A 17,971-nucleotide genomic window follows, 5' to 3' on the forward strand; every position below is an offset into this window, starting at 1 on the left:
GCACGTTGGGCCTCGCTCGCGTCGGAAGCCGCGCTGGGTTTTTGCCCATCTACAAGGACGCGTAAGGGTCGGACTTGGGGCCTCGCGCACGTTGGACGCCGCGCTGGGTTTGCCCCGTGGCTTGGCAAGGAGGTGCGCTGCAGCCGCGGCCCCAGTCCGAGACGGCACGTTTAGAGCACGTCCGCCCGGGGCTCGTTCAACCGCCCGTGTGCGGAGAGGAGAGACATTGACCACGGAGGGAGTCAGGAGTGGGGCTCACGTGAGGAATGTATAAGATTAAGATGGCCATCTTAGAGTTTGTGTAGATGAGTTCACATGGTTGTAATATTGATTGTGCATTGTTGATGGTTGTTGATTGCTCAGTGAATATATTATTGATTATTCCGGATCCTTGGTGTGGGGTTTCTTCTTGACCGGAATTCATATTGATTGCGTTACGAAAGCGTATAAACCATATATCTTTCGGGCGGGGTCCCTCCCACGGTCCGGGGGTCACCAAGACCAGGTAGTTACCGGGAGGACCACGTAACAGAATTGGGGGCTCGTCCAAATTACGATTTGCGGTTTCGCAATTGGGTCTACGTCCGGGATCTAAAAGTGTATAAAATAATAAAATAATAATATTTTTGGTAATTAAAATTTATTAATTAATTATTAATTGGTAATATTTTTTTTTGAGAAATTGGGGAAAGTCTTGGGGTGAAGGTTAACAGGTGTTAACGATAGGCACCATGGCGTTTGTGGCACAGAACTTTGGGGTAACCCCGAGTGAGGCACAGTTCCGAGCGTTGCTAAAGTCGGATCTCTTGAAATTGGCCAAACATTTTAACTTGGAGGTCCGAACTAATTTGAGGAAGGCAGAGTTGCAGGCCACGGTGATACAATCTATGGTGGGATTAGGAACATGGGACGAGTTAGCCTGGGAGTGGCTACCCGAAGAACCAGAAGACGTTGAGCTCCGGAAACTGGAGTTGCAATTACGGAGCCAGGAACGGATAAAAGAAGAGGAAAGGAAAGCAGAAAAGGAAAGAGCAGAAGAAGAAAGGAAAGCAGAAGAGAGAAGAGAAGAGAAACAAGCACAAGAAAGGAGAGTGGAACGAGAACTCCAGGAAAGGTTAGCAGAAGAAGAAAGGAAAGCAGAAAAGGAAAGAGCAGAAGAAGAAAGGAAAGCAGAAAAAGAAAGAGCAGAAGAAGAAAGGAAAGCAGAAAAGGAAAGAGCAGAAGAAGAAAGGAAAGCAGAAAAGGAAAGAGCAGAAGAGGAAAGGAAAGCAGAAGAGAGGAGAGAAGAGAAGCAAGCAGAGGAAAGGAGAGTGGAACGAGAACTCCAGGAAAGAAGAGAAAAGGAACAAGCAGAGGAAAGGAGAGCTGCAAGGGACCTCGAAGCAGAGGAGAGAAAAGCGGAAAGGGAATTAAAGGAACGTGACATGCAGCTTCAGCAAGAAATCAAATTCAAGGAGCTGGAGTTAATGAGAGAACGGGGAGAGGCACCACCCTTGCTGACGGGGTCGACACCTAACCAGAAAACCTGGGATGTGGGCAGACATGTGAGGCTGGTTCCACCGTTCAGTGAAAAAGAAGTCGCGAAATTTTTTCCACACTTTGAGAAAGTGGCTCGACAATTAAACTGGCCGGAGGAGGCATGGACCATACTCGTGCAAAGTGTGCTGGTGGGGAAAGCTCAGGAAATTTATTCGGCGCTACCAATGGACCAATGTGCAGATTATGAGGTACTGAAGAAGCACATCCTCAAGGCCTATGAGTTGGTTCCGGAAGCTTACAGGCAAAAATTCAGGAATGCCAGGAAGAGGGAGAGTGAGACCCATGTGGAGTTTGCCAGAGTGAAAGAAAACATGTTTGATCGGTGGTGTGAGTCAAAAGGAGTCGGGAAAGACTTCGAGACATTGCGGGACTTGATCCTGGTGGAGGAATTCCAGCAGTGTGTCCACGAGGACATCAAAGTGTACCTGCAGGAAAAGAAGGTACCAAAGTTGTGGGACGCAGCCACCATGGCAGATGATTATGCCTTAACCCACCGAATAGGGGTCCACGAACCTAACTCCTCGCCTAGATCTCCGCAGGGGAGGTGGGGAACAGCAGGTGCGGAGAACGACCATACATGGCGGCGGCCTCGAGATGATTATGGGGACAACTATGATACCCCACCGGTTCGAAATCAGAGGGATGCGGGCCCAAGACAAACTTATAGTTCGGGGGGCCCGAGGCAGACCCCGAGTTTTTCCTCCGGGCCTACTTGCGCGTTTTGCAAAAAACCTGGACACTTGATGTCCAGTTGTTACCTCATGAAAAGGGACAACCCAGAGCGGAGTCCGACTATTACAACTCCGAATGCGATGGCTAGCGTAAGAAATCGCCATCAAGAGGGTTACCAACCATTTATTTCCGAGGGGTTTGTGTCACTGGATGGAGCCTCGACTAACCGGAGACCGGTTAGGATATTGAGAGACACAGGGGCCCATCAATCTTTAATGCTTGAAGGCATTTTGCCATGGTCCGAGGAGACGGCAACGGGGGATGGTGTTCGTTTACAGGGGATCGGGGGCGGTGTTAGTGCTCCCCTTCAGGTCATCCAGTTGGAGTCCGATTTGGTGTCAGGACCGGTCACCGTCGGTTTACAAGCCACGTTTCCTGTAGAGGGTGTATCTGTGGTTCTCGGGAATGATTTGGCCGGGGGTCAAGTTTATGGTAACCTGAGGGTTGATAAAGAGCCCAGCAGGGAAAATAACACCACACCAGCTCGGGATGGTGACAAAAGTGCCAAGTTATTTGTAGGGGGACTGAACTTCAAAACAGAGGAAGAAGTTCTGACCTCTGTCTTCAACAGATATGGGCCGCTGGTGGAAGTGCGGTTGGTAAGAGACTGGGAAACGCAACAGTCAAGAGGGTTCGGCTTTGTCACGTTTGCCAGCACAAAAGACGCCAGAGAGGCAGAGAAGAATTGGAATGGCAAGGATTTGGAGGGTCGGACCATAACAGTAGGGAAGGCATTTCGTAGGCGTCGAGAGGTCTACAGGAGAGGACAACTGGGCGGTAGTTTTGGTGGTGGCCGCAGTCAATATTATTATGGAGGCTCCCTGAGTTACGGCCGCTCCCGAAGGAAGAATTGGCAAAGTAGTGGCCGAGAAGAAGACCGGTATTCAGGGGACTACAGGGACCAGTGGTCCCACCCTAATTATTAGGGACGTTCTGAGAAGTTGAAGCACTGAAGGCGGCGGAGCCACCGAGCCAAGATTCCTACACGAATTAACCGTGAACGCCGTTCCTAAAGGCGTCCATGTAGTGAACTTTCCTGCACGGACTAACCGTGAACTCCACGTTCCTCAAGGCGCCCATGTAGAGAACTTTCCTGCACGGACTAACCGTGAACTCCACGTTCCTCAAGGCGCCCATGTAGAGAACTTTCCTGCACGGACTAACCGTGAACTCCGCGTTCCTAAAGGCATCCATGTAGTGAATACTCGGCTTGGCCTCCCGGAAAAGTGCTATCGAGTGGCTTAACTGGCTTTATTTTTAAGTGATAACTGTGCCCAGGGGGAACTGATAATGTGGGGGGGGTTGAGTGATCTGGTTTGTTTCTCCAAATTGGCCGGCAAAGAAAGTTTTCGCTGGGTTCAAACTTTCTTTCTTGAAGGGGGGGAGTGTTACATATTTAGGTGAATGTATGTAAATTACCATTCAGGTTGCTTATCCGTGTGTATTATATTAAGGGTTGTTGTGATGGGAGGGTCAGGAGCCCTTCGGAACCAGTGGCCGGAAACGGAAGAAAAAAAGACACGAGGAGAAAAAAGAACGGCTTCTTCTTCCTCGCCCCGCGACGACGAGAAGGTGGAATCGACCTTACGCTGCGCGGAAAACGCGCCGTTGCGAAACGTCTGGCGAGAGGAGTTACCTGGGCGGTAAATACCTTTTGACACGTCCAGTCACCGTGAGTTCGTGCACGAAACCAAGCGTCCGGGACAGTTTGCCCCGTCTACAAAGACGCGTACGGGTCCGCACGTTGGGCCTCGCTCGCGTCGGAAGCCGCGCTGGGTTTTGCCCCGTCTACAAAGACGCGTACGGGTCCGCACGTTGGGCCTCGCTCGCGTCGGAAGCCGCGCTGGGTTTTTGCCCATCTACAAGGACGCGTAAGGGTCGGACTTGGGGCCTCGCGCACGTTGGACGCCGCGCTGGGTTTGCCCCGTGGCTTGGCAAGGAGGTGCGCTGCAGTCGCGGCCCCAGTCCGAGACGGCACGTTTAGAGCACGTCCGCCCGGGGCTCGTTCAACCGCCCGTGTGCGGAGAGGAGAGACATTGACCACGGAGGGAGTCAGGAGTGGGGCTCACGTGAGGAATGTATAAGATTAAGATGGCCATCTTAGAGTTTGTGTAGATGAGTTCACATGGTTGTAATATTGATTGTGCATTGTTGATGGTTGTTGATTGCTCAGTGAATATATTATTGATTATTCCGGATCCTTGGTGTGGGGTTTCTTCTTGACCGGAATTCATATTGATTGCGTTACGAAAGCGTATAAACCATATATCTTTCGGGCGGGGTCCCTCCCACGGTCCGGGGGTCACCAAGACCAGGTAGTTACCGGGAGGACCACGTAACAATATGATCCTGAGATAAGAATGTACAACTCTAGCCCCATGTCCACTTGGTGGCTGGATCCATGTGTATAACTGTCTAATGTTGGTATGTATTGTAGCATCTACAAGTCAGAAGGTATGATGTAGTTATGTGTGAGGAGAATAATGGGAACATCGATTGAAGTTGATATGACAAAAGTGTTTCCATCTTGGTGAGTCTCACAATTTTGCTGCTACCTCGCAGCCACGTGCTGCATTCAAAGGAAGATGACGACGACGACTCTATCACATCCATATGTACAGTACTTCACATACCAAAACCAGCCAAATGTAGGTGTCAAGTGTCATGGTTGCAGGCCACAATGGGGTCGTCTTCCATTTGGACGGCATCATCTTATACCTCGTACTAGTCATCCTCGTACATGTGCTCTAGACAGATGAGTCAAAGGTAGAGCTATTTGGCCACTGTACCAGAAGACATGTTTGGCGAAACCAAAGACAGCATTTGACCACAAGAACCTGATACCAACTGTAAAGCATGGTGGTGGAAACATTATGGTTTGGGGCAACTTTGCTGCATCGGGGCCTGGGCAGCTCACCATCATAGAATCCACTATGAATTCTTTATTGTACCAGAGGGTGCTTGAGGATAATGTGAGGCCACCTGTCGGAAAGTTGAAGCTCAGCCGAAGGTGGACCTTGCAACATGACAATGACCCTAAACATACCAGTAAATCCACCAAGGAATGGCTGAAAAGAAAGAAATGGAGGGTTCTGGAATGGCGAAGTCAAAGCCCGGATCTAAATCCCATCGAGATGTTGTGGGGGGATTTGGAACGAGCTGTGCATGCAAGAGACTCCTCAAACATCGCACGGCTGAAAGAATTCTGCATGGAGGAGTGGGCAAAAATTTCTCCCAGTCGATGTCAGAGACTGGTAGATAGTTATAAGAAACGCCTACTTGAGGTTGTTTCTGCCAAAGGGGGCAATACCACCGATCAGAGCCAAGGGTGTACTTACTTTTTCCACATGCGAAATTTGCATTTATGTTTATTTAAATTATACAATGGACTACAAAATGTAAATGTTTCATGATATTTGTTGTATTATATCACCTTTATCTATCAATATTGTTGAAATGAAGATCAAATAGCTGTATGTTGAAATATGTTGAAAAAGTCAAAACTTTACATGGGGTGTACTTACTTTTTCATGTGACTGTAGTTTTCCCTGCCATTCCTTTATGAGAAACTGCAACAGTGCTTTCTTGAACTTAGCCAAACAGCATGGCATTTAAATCTTCCACATGCTTTTGCTCAGGAGACACGATAGATTTGATATCTGAACATAATAATCCACTTATTTCATGCACAATGGCCTCAATGTATCGATTTTCAATGACTGACATTAACAGTCTCCACTGATCCCAACTATATTTTGAGTGTCACGTTCACAGTCTCACACACATACATCTCTGCTCATGGTCTGCCACTTTCCACTGTTTCTTTAAATGGTTAGAGCATCTGCTCTGAGTTTTGGAGGTCGACGTTTCGAACCCCGTCCAAGTTAGACCAAACACTTGCTTGATGTTCAGCATTTGGAAAGGATGTGTGTTGTTCCACCAAAAGAATACCAATTCAGCCAAATTCAGAGTGGCTTTTATTGTGCGAGCAGCAAGAAAAACGCCGCTTCCCGGGCCCGTCAACCTGGAAGCGACCTGTACATCCGTATCCGCTTGTTATATGTTGTCGACGTTGAGGTGTAGATGTGGCATACATCACATCTCCCCCTTTTAGCTGGGTGATTACCAAAAGTCCATATGCAACATTTTTGTATCAAATTTGAAAAAAAAGTGACAATGTCAATTGTGAAAACCATGAGTAATATTTTGGCAAAAGTGAATCAACACAAAATGGTGCTAAGTTTATAAAAACTAAAACAACACAACTTGAAGTTTAGGAAAACTACAATAACCCAACTTGAAGAGTCAGGGACGAGCTACCCCTATGCAACAAGATGACTTTGACTGCCACATCTAGAGGTCCATACGATCAGGACATTTCCTGATTCTGGTTGATCGGCGTGGCAGGTATGCAGGAGTGTTGGTGTCATTGTTTCTGGCTGAGCTGCATGGCAGGAACGCAGGAAAGGCAACATCACTGCCTGCAGGTGGAACGGCAGCATCGATTTCAGGCATGAGTGGATCAGAGACACCTGTTAGAGGCACGACATTCTCAGGTGCAGGCACAACAATGGATTGTTGCTGCTTAGGCACCGGCATAACGACAGGCAGTACTGGAGGTTCGATAGCGCTGCAGTGACGGTAGACAACGTGGTCCTGGTGTCGACGGACAACCCGCCCATCATGCAAGCGTATTGTATGCGACAGTGGCCCAGGTTTGTCTATGACATCGCCAGGCAACCAAACAGCACCTGCACCAAAGTTGTGGGAGAACACTGGATCCCCAGTGTGAAGTGAGCAGCTCATTGCTGACTTGCCCTGATGCAACTTCTGGTTAAGTTGGCTCTGGTACACTCGAGAAGCCATATCTGGTTTCAGACGGTCCAGGTTGGTCCTTAGATGTCGTTTCATCAGTAATTCTGATGGTGTTTCTCCTGTTGTACCATGAGGTGTAGTACGATACTTGAGGAGCAGACGTGAGAGCCTGGTTTCAAGGTTTCCGTCCTGCAGTTTGCGTAGTCCGGACTTGATGACTCCAACTGAACGTTCAGCCAGGCCATTGGAAGCTTGGTGTTGTGGACTGACATATTTTTGTCTGATACTATTCCTGCGTGTGAATTCAGCGAATTCCGAGATCGAGAAACATGTACCATTATCACCAACTATAACATTGGGCAAGCCGTGTGGAACAAAACAACGTCTCAGTTTCTCTTTTGTTCCAGCTGATGTAGTGCCATGTGTTGTGTAAGTGTCAATCCACTTTGAATGGGCATCAGTGATGATGAGTAGCATCTGCCCGTTCACTGGTCCACCATAGTCAAGATGAACTCGATGCCACGGTTCGGTGGGCCATTCCCAGGGATGCAGCGCTGCCTTCGCTGGTGCATTCCTGGTGCTTTGGCAGGGATAGCAATGTTGAACACACTGTTCAATATCAGTGTCTAGATTTGGCCACCATACATAATTCCTAGCCAGTGAATTCATCTTGACTATTCCGGGATGACACTCATGAAGTTCCTCCATTACCCTGGAACGCAGATGTTGTGGAATCACTACACGGCATCCCCACAATATGCAACTGCTGTCCACAATCAGTTCATTTTTACGTGCCACGTAAGGAACATAGGCAGGATCCCCATCAGGTAGCGAATGCCATACAAGCTGTATGGCTTGGAGAACTCTCGAAAGGACTGGATCACGTCTTGTGTAGGTGCAAATATGGTTGGCTTCGATGGGAGAGTCCTCCAGATGATCCATCAAGGCGATCACACTGCCAGGTAACCGTGGGTTGGCGACCAAATCGGGCAATGGTAGACAGCTCATGGCATCTGCGTTAACAATGGCATATCTGGGTTTATACTGAATGCGGTAGTCGTAAGCAGCGAGTAGCAACGACCATTGTATAATCCTGGGTGGTAGCATGTCGGATATTGCCTTGGTTGAACCAAACAGGCTAATCAGTGGTTTGTGATCAGTATAGACAACAAAGTGTCGTTCAAATAGGTATTGGTGGAACTTTTTGACTCAAAAGATGATTCCTAAACCTTCCTTGTCCAACTGATTATAATTCTTTTCTGCAGGAGATAAAGTCCTGGAGGCAAATGCTACTGGTTTCTCTGAACCATCAGGCATAACATGAGACAGCACTGCCCCCACACCGTACTGACTAGCATCACACGTCAGTACGACGTCCTTATCAGGATCATAGTGAACTAGTACGTTTGACGTTTGGAGCAGGTCCTTTGACTTCTGGAAAGCAGCTTGTTGTGTAGTACCCCAGTTCCATGAGACTCCTTTTTTCAGCAGGTGATAGAGAGGACCCAAAACTTTGGATATGTTTGGGATGTAGCGGCTGTAGTATTGCAGCATGCCTTCAGTTCCATCACGTCTCTTGGAGCTGGTGCATCCTTGATCGCTCTGACTTTATCCTTGGTTGGATGTAGGCATTGAGCATCAATTATGTGGCCCAGGTATGTTACTGATGGCGCCATGAACTCACACTTGTCGAGTGTTAAATGGAGGCCGGAGTCTGATAGCTTTTTCAAGACTCCCTCTAGGTTGTGTAGATGCTCGGCTTCTCTTGAACCGGTGACCAGGATATCATCCTGATAAACCGCAACGTGCCGTTCTGCAGCAAACAAACTGTCCATACAACGCTGATATATCCCTGGGGCAGACTTCACCCCAAAACTTAGTCGGTGGTATTTGTACAGGCCACGGTGCATGTTGATTGTCAGGTATTGCTTCGATTCTTCCTCGAGAAGAAGTTGAAGATATGCTGACTTGAGGTCGAGTTTGCTGAAACTTTGGCCTCCACAACTTGGCATACAAATCATCAATCTGTGGGATTGGATAGTTGTCTAGTGCTGAGCATCTGTTGACTGTCATTTTATAGTCACCACAAAGACGAATCGAGTGATAAGCTTTGACAACGGGGACAACAGGTGCAGCCCAATTTGAGTATTGAACTGGCTCAATGATCCCAGGTTCCTGGAGTCGATCGAGCTCTTTGTGAACTTTTTCGCGCAGAGCAAAAGGAACTGGTCGAGCCTTGCAGAAAATTGGTTTAGCATCTTTGTCAATGTTGAGTTTGGCGGAGCAACCCCGAAAAGTACCGAGCTCATCGCTGAAGATGTCTGGATATCTGGCCAGGACTGCTTCAAGTGGTTTTGATGCATTGGTTGCAAAAAATTTATGAATCTGCTTCCAGTTGAGTTGAATTACCTCCAACCAGTTCCTACCGAGTAATGATGGTCCATCACCTGGGATGACGATCAGGGGTAGGTTGAACTTACGATTGCCGTAAGTCACGTTGATGTCACAAGTTCCACAGGATTTGATCTGTTCACTGGTGTAGGTAGAGAGCAGATGGGACGTCCGGTGCAATTTGGGTCGGTGAGGTTCACGCCACAGGTTGTTGAAAGCAGCTCGGCTGATGAGCCAAATAGCGGCACCTGTCTCAACCTCCATTTCCAAACATCGATTGTTGATACCAACTAGAGCTAGCAGAGGTTCTGCTCTGTTTTTAGAGAAGACTTGAAATATGTGCTGTGCATCGTGCATCTCGGAGGTTTCACCAGAAGCAGACGTTGCCTTGTCAGCATACAACTCCGAACCAATGAGGTGTATCTTTGTACCACTCGCGTTCTCTTCATGTTTGCGGGAGAGACAAGCTGGAGCGATATGGCCACTCTTGTGGCAGAAATGGCATGTGGCATTTTTGTAGCGACATTCATCTGGTGAATGCCTACCATCACAGCGATGACACCTGTTGCTCCCATAACTCATTTGTGATGAACGTCCGGGTCTGGGATTAATTTTCCGTTACGTATGAAGAGCGAGTGATGCTGATGTTAGTTAGCAACGTTTTTGTTCGCACTCTCCATGGCAATGCCAATGGCAATGTCCTTGGCTGTCGTAAATTTCAATGTCTGTCCGGTTAACAGGCGGCGCCGTATGCGATCATCCATAACACCAACAACAAGCAGGTCCTGCAGCATGTCCTGGAGCATGTCACCACACTCGCAGAAGTGTGAAAGCTTCTTAAGCTCTGCAATAAATTCGGAAATTGACTGTCCTGTTGCTTGACGGCTCATATAGAAATTGAAACGTTGGACAATAACTGACAGGGTTGGGATGCAGTGATCTATTAGAGCTTCCACGAGTTCCGAATATGTCAGGTCCCTAATGGGCCTGGGCGTGGCCAAATTCTTCAACAACGTGAATGTCTCTGCGTCACATACCGACAGTAGGACTGCTTTTATCTGTCGCTCGTCCGAGATACCATTCGCCTCGAAGTAGAACTCCAAACGTTCAGCATACGTATTCCAATCACCCCCATGGGCATTGAATTCATTGATGCGGCCATATGACGTCATCATGGATTCCTTCGTGAAGAAGCAGGTAAACAAACAAAAAATCGGAGAATTTCACCAACTGGGTGAATGCCACGGGCAATTAAAGTTTCCTCCGAAGGTTTATCCTCGTCGCCATGTGTTGTTCCTCAACCATTTCTCGGACATGCATTTACTGATCTTGTTCAAAGTTGCACACAGATAATGAATGATGGCTTACATATGCACGTCGTTTTGTTTCGAGATCAGATCCAAGATGGCCGACTGGTGGCCATTTTGTTACTTAAACCTGTTCCCAAACTTTTCTCGGACATGTATGGACCAGTTTTCTTCAAACTTGGCAAAAAACAATACATGAGAGTATACATATGCAGAAGATTTTATTTTGTAATCCAACGAAAGATGGCCGACGGGCACCCTTTAACTCCACACAGTAAAATTACTAAAACCACGGGGGCTATGACATTTCAATGTTTTTTTTTTTCTCCTTGTTTACCTCATGTCAGGGAATGAGCTTAAATCTTTCATTATTTGCACAACACATTTTCAGAACATTTTTAAAGCCTCTCACATTTTTAAAGTCCCATGACAATGCCTTTCTGGAGTACAGATGGTAGAGATTTCCATATTGAGTGATCTCATTGAAAGGAGTGTGTTTTCAATGCTCAATCCAGCTGAATCAAACGTTTACCGAAGGATTACAATTCCAACGGAATGAATGATCACTCACCTCGTTCACATATTTATGTTCTCTGCGTGAACACAGAGATACGTCTATCTTGCTGGCATCGAACGTCTGTTCCAGGATCTTATCGACTGCTTTCATTGTGAATGTCTTGTTGTATCTGCCAGAAACCCCTCCAGAAAGAAGCATTTCACTTTCACCTGCCAAATAGGCTAAAACAATTAACACGGCCATGGTAAAACATACAACAGGCTGTATTTTTAAAATACTGATTTCGAGCCAAATTGATTGTGTTGTGGCAATCACTGCCTGTTAATCATGAAGGAAATACCAAATAACAAAGTAGTTGTTTTTTGCTTTATTGTGTAAAGTTAATTCCATTAATTGTAAATACATTTGTAACGTTTGAGTCGTTGATTTTATTTTATTCTGGCAGTGTACTCTTATACATACAAGTGCCTGCTTCAATCTCAGATGCTGGAGAAAATAATTTGGAGTTACAAAATGCATGTTTACAGTGGTCTGAAGTATTATTTGTGACATTTCAAACTTTAATGCAATCAGTATTTGTTAAGTTATCCTGCTTATAAGATAATATTGACTGATATTATCTGACCTGGGATAACATTACCATGCAATATTTACTAGTCCGCCTCCCCGAGGGGACTAGAAGTTTGCTCTTCGTCTGTCTGTCTGTCCGTCTGTCCGTCTGTCCTACCTGTGGGTTTCTGCATTTTCTCCTATATCCTATAACATGTTCAACTGAAAGTTGGTACATTACTTTATTATGATAAGTCACAGAACACGTTAGAGTTTCTGGCCGTTTTGCCAATTTTTCACAAAGTTATGCCCTTTTTGTTTGGAACAAGTTCATTGGGACTGTTAGGAGACATATGTTGCAAAGCACTTCTCCCTCTTATTCCTATTATTTTGTTGAATGTCCCTGTCCAGTAAGTTTTCTCTTCTCTTTTGTTACTTCTTAAATACTTTAGTATCAAACTTTTCTTTAGGAAACTTAATTTGACATGCTCAAACACAATCTTTGAAGGCACCTTTTTGCTTTGTTTCTTTTTTTCGTTTTAATTTTCTCTGTATTATTATTTATGATTATTATTCGTGTAATTAGCAAATGAAGAGGCATTACCAGAATCATGTGTATATGGGGTATAATTATATTTTTAGTAGATCAACATTTTCACCATATTTTGGATGTAGCTTCGGTTGTGAAAAAAAATCCTGGACCACCTTCAAACATGGGAATGCTAATGCAAAGGAAACGTTTGCTGTGAATGTTACAGATGATGTCTACCTCTTTTTTCCATGACAGGCCATTTCGAGAATTTGAAAATGGCTCTGTCTGCTTGCCATGTGACCCAGAGTGCCTGTTTATGAATGACTCAGCCACATGCTTTGGAATGGTGAGTTGTTCTTGTTTTGGCATTTCACAATTGAGTCGCATATATCTGCTTGACCAATGCAGCAATTATCTGCTTGACCCCATGAAGCACGGATGATTTTGGAATTTCTTTATCGTTATGTCCACTCCAATCCCCTAAAACTAGGGGGAAAGGTTGTTAAAATGAATGTGATGATGATGATGATTCTGTCCACACCAGGACCTACTTCATTGAAGGGTACTATTGAGGGATACCTTGATTCATGAGTATATATATATGTCGAGATTAAACCACATCACTGTAGTGGGTACCTGACCAACAGGAACTGCCTGCCACACATTATTAACTTGGCGGTGGGGCACAAAATAATTCTGGGAGCAGGCAGGAACAATCTAAATTTTAAAAAGGCTCTTCGGGCTAAACAGTTGCATAGGCTGCGACTGTTAGGCATGAGCTTCAGCCCCCATACATCATCTTTGGGATTGTACTGCAGCCAATAACAGGAAGAGAGTTAAATTCTCAATTTTAGAGACAAGTCCACCCCAGAGAGGGAACATCCATGGACATGTGTTTTGGGCTTGTTGGCCTTCATCAGAGATGTAGTGGGCTGTAGCTCTGCTAAGCTCATGCCAAATATAAGGAGATATTGCAACTGTTTAGCCAGAAGAACCCTTTTAAAATTTATCGAATTTTTTATTTTTCTTAATTACTGTCTATTACCCTTGTTTCAACAGGATGTTTTCCACTTGGAGCATAAACTCAATATTATGGTGCCATCTGTCATAGGTTTGTAACACACTGCCTGTAAACAACACGAGGAAAGTTATGGATTGATTGTGACAAAATTTGGAGGACAGTTTGGGTGTGTGACATGGACAAAGTGATTTTGGTGAAGATCCGGATCTTGATACAATAATCTTTTAATTGCCTTGCCCACGAGACGAAAAATGGGGTTAAGCAATTGGTCCGTCCGTCTATCCATCTGTCTTATTAGTTTACTCGTATAAAAGCCCGTCAAAAATGACAGGTTGGAACAGTTTATTCGACGGTACAGCCTCGTGATTGTGCCAAAGTCTGAAGCCTCAGCCGGGTGTCAGGTGTGCTTATATCTTCTTTATTTATTAGACATCCTGCAGACGTAAATGAACAATCGTTTTACTTTGCATGCGGTGCACATCATGTGCAGTGAATTTCACCTCCCTGCACCTTGTATTTATTGTTATTTTAAAAAAAAATGCTTCTGTACACCGCCTCTGAGGCTCGGTTTGCAAGCCACCGTCTACAATTCCAATAGAAGAGACGCAATTACTCTTTTATGGAAAATGTTTTTCGAGTTTGTTTTATCCTCAAAATAGACCATAGTGAACACACATTTGTGTTAAAAGATTGGCCTTTAAAACCTACCCTCATGAAGGGGGACAGACATATGTACAAACACACAAACTGGCATTGTGTTTTATGTGGTAGATGATTGTCGTTTTATGACAGAGGACCAATGTATTTAAATTTATTTGTGATATTTTGAAAGTGAATCGGAACGTGAATCGGAAGACAAATCTGCCCATTAACAACACTTTGTCTCTCAATTCATCCCGATAGCACATGTGCAGAGAGGAGTGAGATCATATCTTTACTCTGTCTGCCTGCCTGGCAATCAAACAAAATTAAAATCATTCCAAACAGGAAACTTACTGTTTTTAAGGAAGGTATAAAGGGCACAAACACCAGGCACGAATAACTAATATAACGTGTTAAATAACGTGTTAAATAACGCAGTGTAATAGACACTGTGTAAAACAACAGTAAAACCCGGAATTAATTTATTTATACGACTTTTACAATCTTTATATTATTTAGATTGAATTGTATACTTGAACAATGTAGAACACAAATCACCTTCTAAATACTTCCAAGAACGTCCAGTTTTGCAGTACATCTTATATAGAGTCATGCATATGGTGGTATTTAGGGGTGATGTATGTATAAGACTGCTTCAATTGTGCTAAACTTCCGGAATTTTTTAAATGATCTTTAAAATCATTATTGTATTAAATATTGAAGTATATATACTTGTTTCAACATTGAAGGTATGTGCTATACCAACACTGTGTGGGGTATCATGTTCTATGAACGTTAGCTTTTGAAGTGATTCTTCACCATTGAGAGATTGAGCCAAAAACGATATGCTGTGCATGTGTGTGTGTGTATATATATATATATATATATATATATATATATATATATATATATATATATATATATATATATATATTGTTACGGACCGCGGATTGGATGGTATTTACCGAGCGGAGGTAACCGCGGCCGAACAGTTGCTCCCCTTTTCTTCCCTTACACTCACCCGATTCACCCAGACGTTGGCCAAATCGCGCTATGCTAAATCAATGATGGAAAGGACACGACGACTGGGATAGATGAAACGACGCAAGGGGTACAGTTCTCAAGACCTCCGGAGGAGGGTATAATTACAGTGGTGGAGAAAAGGGGGTAGATTACAAGGCAGAGTGAGGTAAAGACACAGAAGAGATGAGCACTTAAATGCAGTCTTAGCTATTCCCCGACAGACCACGGGCAAACGGACAAGGTAGACTTACACAGGGATTGATGGCAGGAAGGGACAGGTAGGTCGATGGCACAAGGTGCACCTTGGCTCGGGGACAGGATAAACACAGTCCAAAGATGCAGGGAGGTCTCACAGCGCTCGGAGGTTGTCTTGCTTGCTCCAAGCTCAGCGCGCATCTGACGTCACCTCCCTCTCACTGCGCATGCTCAGCGGGGAGTGACACGCCCTCGGCTGGTTGGTTCCGCCCCACTGGGGCCGGTCCGCCGCTTCCATTGGGTGCGGGGGTTACCGGGCTCCGCCCGCCCTTGACGAGGAGCCGACAGGGAGCCCCTGTTTGGTAACCCCGTCGAGCACATGTCCGATGGCGGCTCGTTGGGAAGGCCTGGTGCCCTCCCACCACTCCCACCAAGCCGGAGTGAGGACGCGCACTCCCTGCGCTCGTTGTTGTTGTTGTTGTTGTTGCTGAACTGTGAGGAAGAGCTGCGGGGAGGTATTGGGAGGTCCTAAACTTCCTAACGGTGCCATACAATCACATTCTGGTGCAACGAAGGGTCAGAATTAATGGAAACGAATCCTTAACTGACATAGACTAAGAATAACTAGCAAGATGTCCTATAGTTGTCTTACATGAGATGCGGTGAACCTGGATGCGACATTTAATGGGGGAAATAGGGGGAGGTCGGGGCTACAGAGTGTTGTTTACAGAAAATGGGACTAGGGAATGGGGGATTGGGGAGAGTTGGGAAGTATTGAGGAAATAGGGGAATATTTACAAGCGGATATGGATGGATGCAAATCCCATATCCGCAACAATATAATATATATATATATATATATATATATATATATATATATATATATATATATATATATTGTTGCGAATATGGAATTTGGCCTCCATATCCGCTTGTAAATATTCCCCTATTTTCTCCAATACTCCCCAACTTTCCCCAATCCCCCATTCCCTAGTCCCATTGCATGTAAATAACAATCAGTAGAGCCGACCTTCCCCTTATTCCCCCATTAAATGTCGTGCCCAGGTCCACCGCACCACACGTAGACAACTTTCGGACATCTTCCTAGTTATTCTTATTCTATGTCAGTTAAGGCCTCGTCTCCATTAATTATGACTCTTCGTTGCACCAGAATGTGATTATATGGCATCAGTAGTGAGTTTAGGACCTTTCCCATACCTCCTTCCATCTTCTTCCCCAACAATTACAACAACAACAGAGGAGATGGCGGCGGAGCGGGGGAGGATGCGTCCTCACACCGGCTCGATTAGCTCCAGACCATGCGCTCCACGGGGTTACCACGAAGGGGCTCCTTGTCAGCTCCTCGTCAAGGGCGGAGCCTGGTAAACCCCCCGCACGCACCCAATGAGAAGCAACGTGCCGATTCCACGAGGCGGAGCTAACGAGCCGAGGGCGTGTCACTCCCCGCCGGATATACGCGGCCACGCGCCGGATGTGACGAGAGATGCGCCCCCAGCCTGGAGAGAGAAGTCGCCACCCCTCGAGCGCTGCAATACCTCCACCGCATCTCTTAAACTGGACCGTACGTGATCCTGCCCTGAGCCCAGGTGCACCTGGAGCCATCGCTACCCGCCTGTCCTTTTCATCAACCCCCGTGTGAGTCAGCCTTGTCCCGTTTGTCTGTCGTCTGTCCGGGGTTAATATAAGAGTGTGTCTAAGTGCTTGTCTTTCTATGCTGTCCCTCTTGTAGTTGTAATCTAACCTTCCGCCTTAATATAACCTCCTCCGGAGGTCTTGAGAACTGAACCCCTGGTGTCGTATTGTGTTATTGTAATCCAGCCGGGTGTCTTCTTTTTCCTTCATTGGTCTAGCATAGCGCGACTAGTCAACGTTCGGGCACAATCGGGTATAATATCGAGCATAATCTTGTGCAGACGTGGTCATCCCAAAACCGCTCGGTGAATAACATCCAAGCCACGTCTGTAACAATATATATATATATATATATATATATATATATATATACACACACACACACAGTAAAACTTCCTCCAACGCGGTTTCCAATTTACATGCTGAATTAAATGCATCAAAACCTCCCCAACGCGAGGATGTGTTTTGCATTTACGCGATCATGGCTGGTGTGTTCCCAAAGATTTAAATTATTCTTATTCCTTGTTAACCCTTGTCCTTTACCTTGTTACCCTTGTTAACCCTTGTTAACCCTATTCCTTGTAACTTTACTTAACCCTTGTCCACAAAAGGGAGGTCTTCTTAGACTAAATACAAGGCACGATACTTCTTGAAGTTTATCCACAGATTTTCAATGGGAATCAAGTCTGGGCTTTGGCTGAGCCACTCAAGGACTTTCACCTTCTTGTTTTGAAGCCATTCTAGTGTTGCTTTGGCTATATTCTGTCATTGTCGTGTTGGAACGTAAATATTCGCCACAGTCTGAGGTCTTTTGCAGTCTGAAGCAGGTTCTCCTCAAGGATTTGCCTGTATTTGGCTCCATTTATTGTTCCCTCTTTCCTTACAAGTCTCAGTCATTGCTGCTGAAAAGCATCCCCATAGCATGATGCTGCATCCACCATGGTCTGTGTACGGTAGGGATGGTGTTTAGATGGGTGATGAGCTGTGCTCTGTTTCCGCCAGATGTTTCCACTTTGCATTCGGGCCATAGAGGCAGAATATTTTGCCTAATTATC

The 17,971-nt window shown here is 45.6% G+C and overlaps 1 protein-coding gene across 1 annotated transcript in view; it reads left to right on the forward strand.

The window, feature by feature from the left end:
- The window catches only part of LOC137430349 (receptor tyrosine-protein kinase erbB-4-like), a 724,268-nt gene that overhangs the window by 508,795 nt on the left and 197,502 nt on the right, over positions 1-17,971 (forward strand). The window contains exon 14 of the mRNA XM_068121152.2: positions 12,638-12,728. Coding sequence (XP_067977253.2) covers positions 12,638-12,728 — 91 coding nt within the window. The remainder of the gene's footprint in view (positions 1-12,637; positions 12,729-17,971) is intronic.

The sequence above is a fragment of the Myxine glutinosa genome, chromosome 6, assembly GCF_964187855.1.
Source record: "Myxine glutinosa chromosome 6, kmMyxGlut1.1, whole genome shotgun sequence".
Taxonomy (NCBI): domain Eukaryota; kingdom Metazoa; phylum Chordata; class Myxini; order Myxiniformes; family Myxinidae; genus Myxine; species Myxine glutinosa.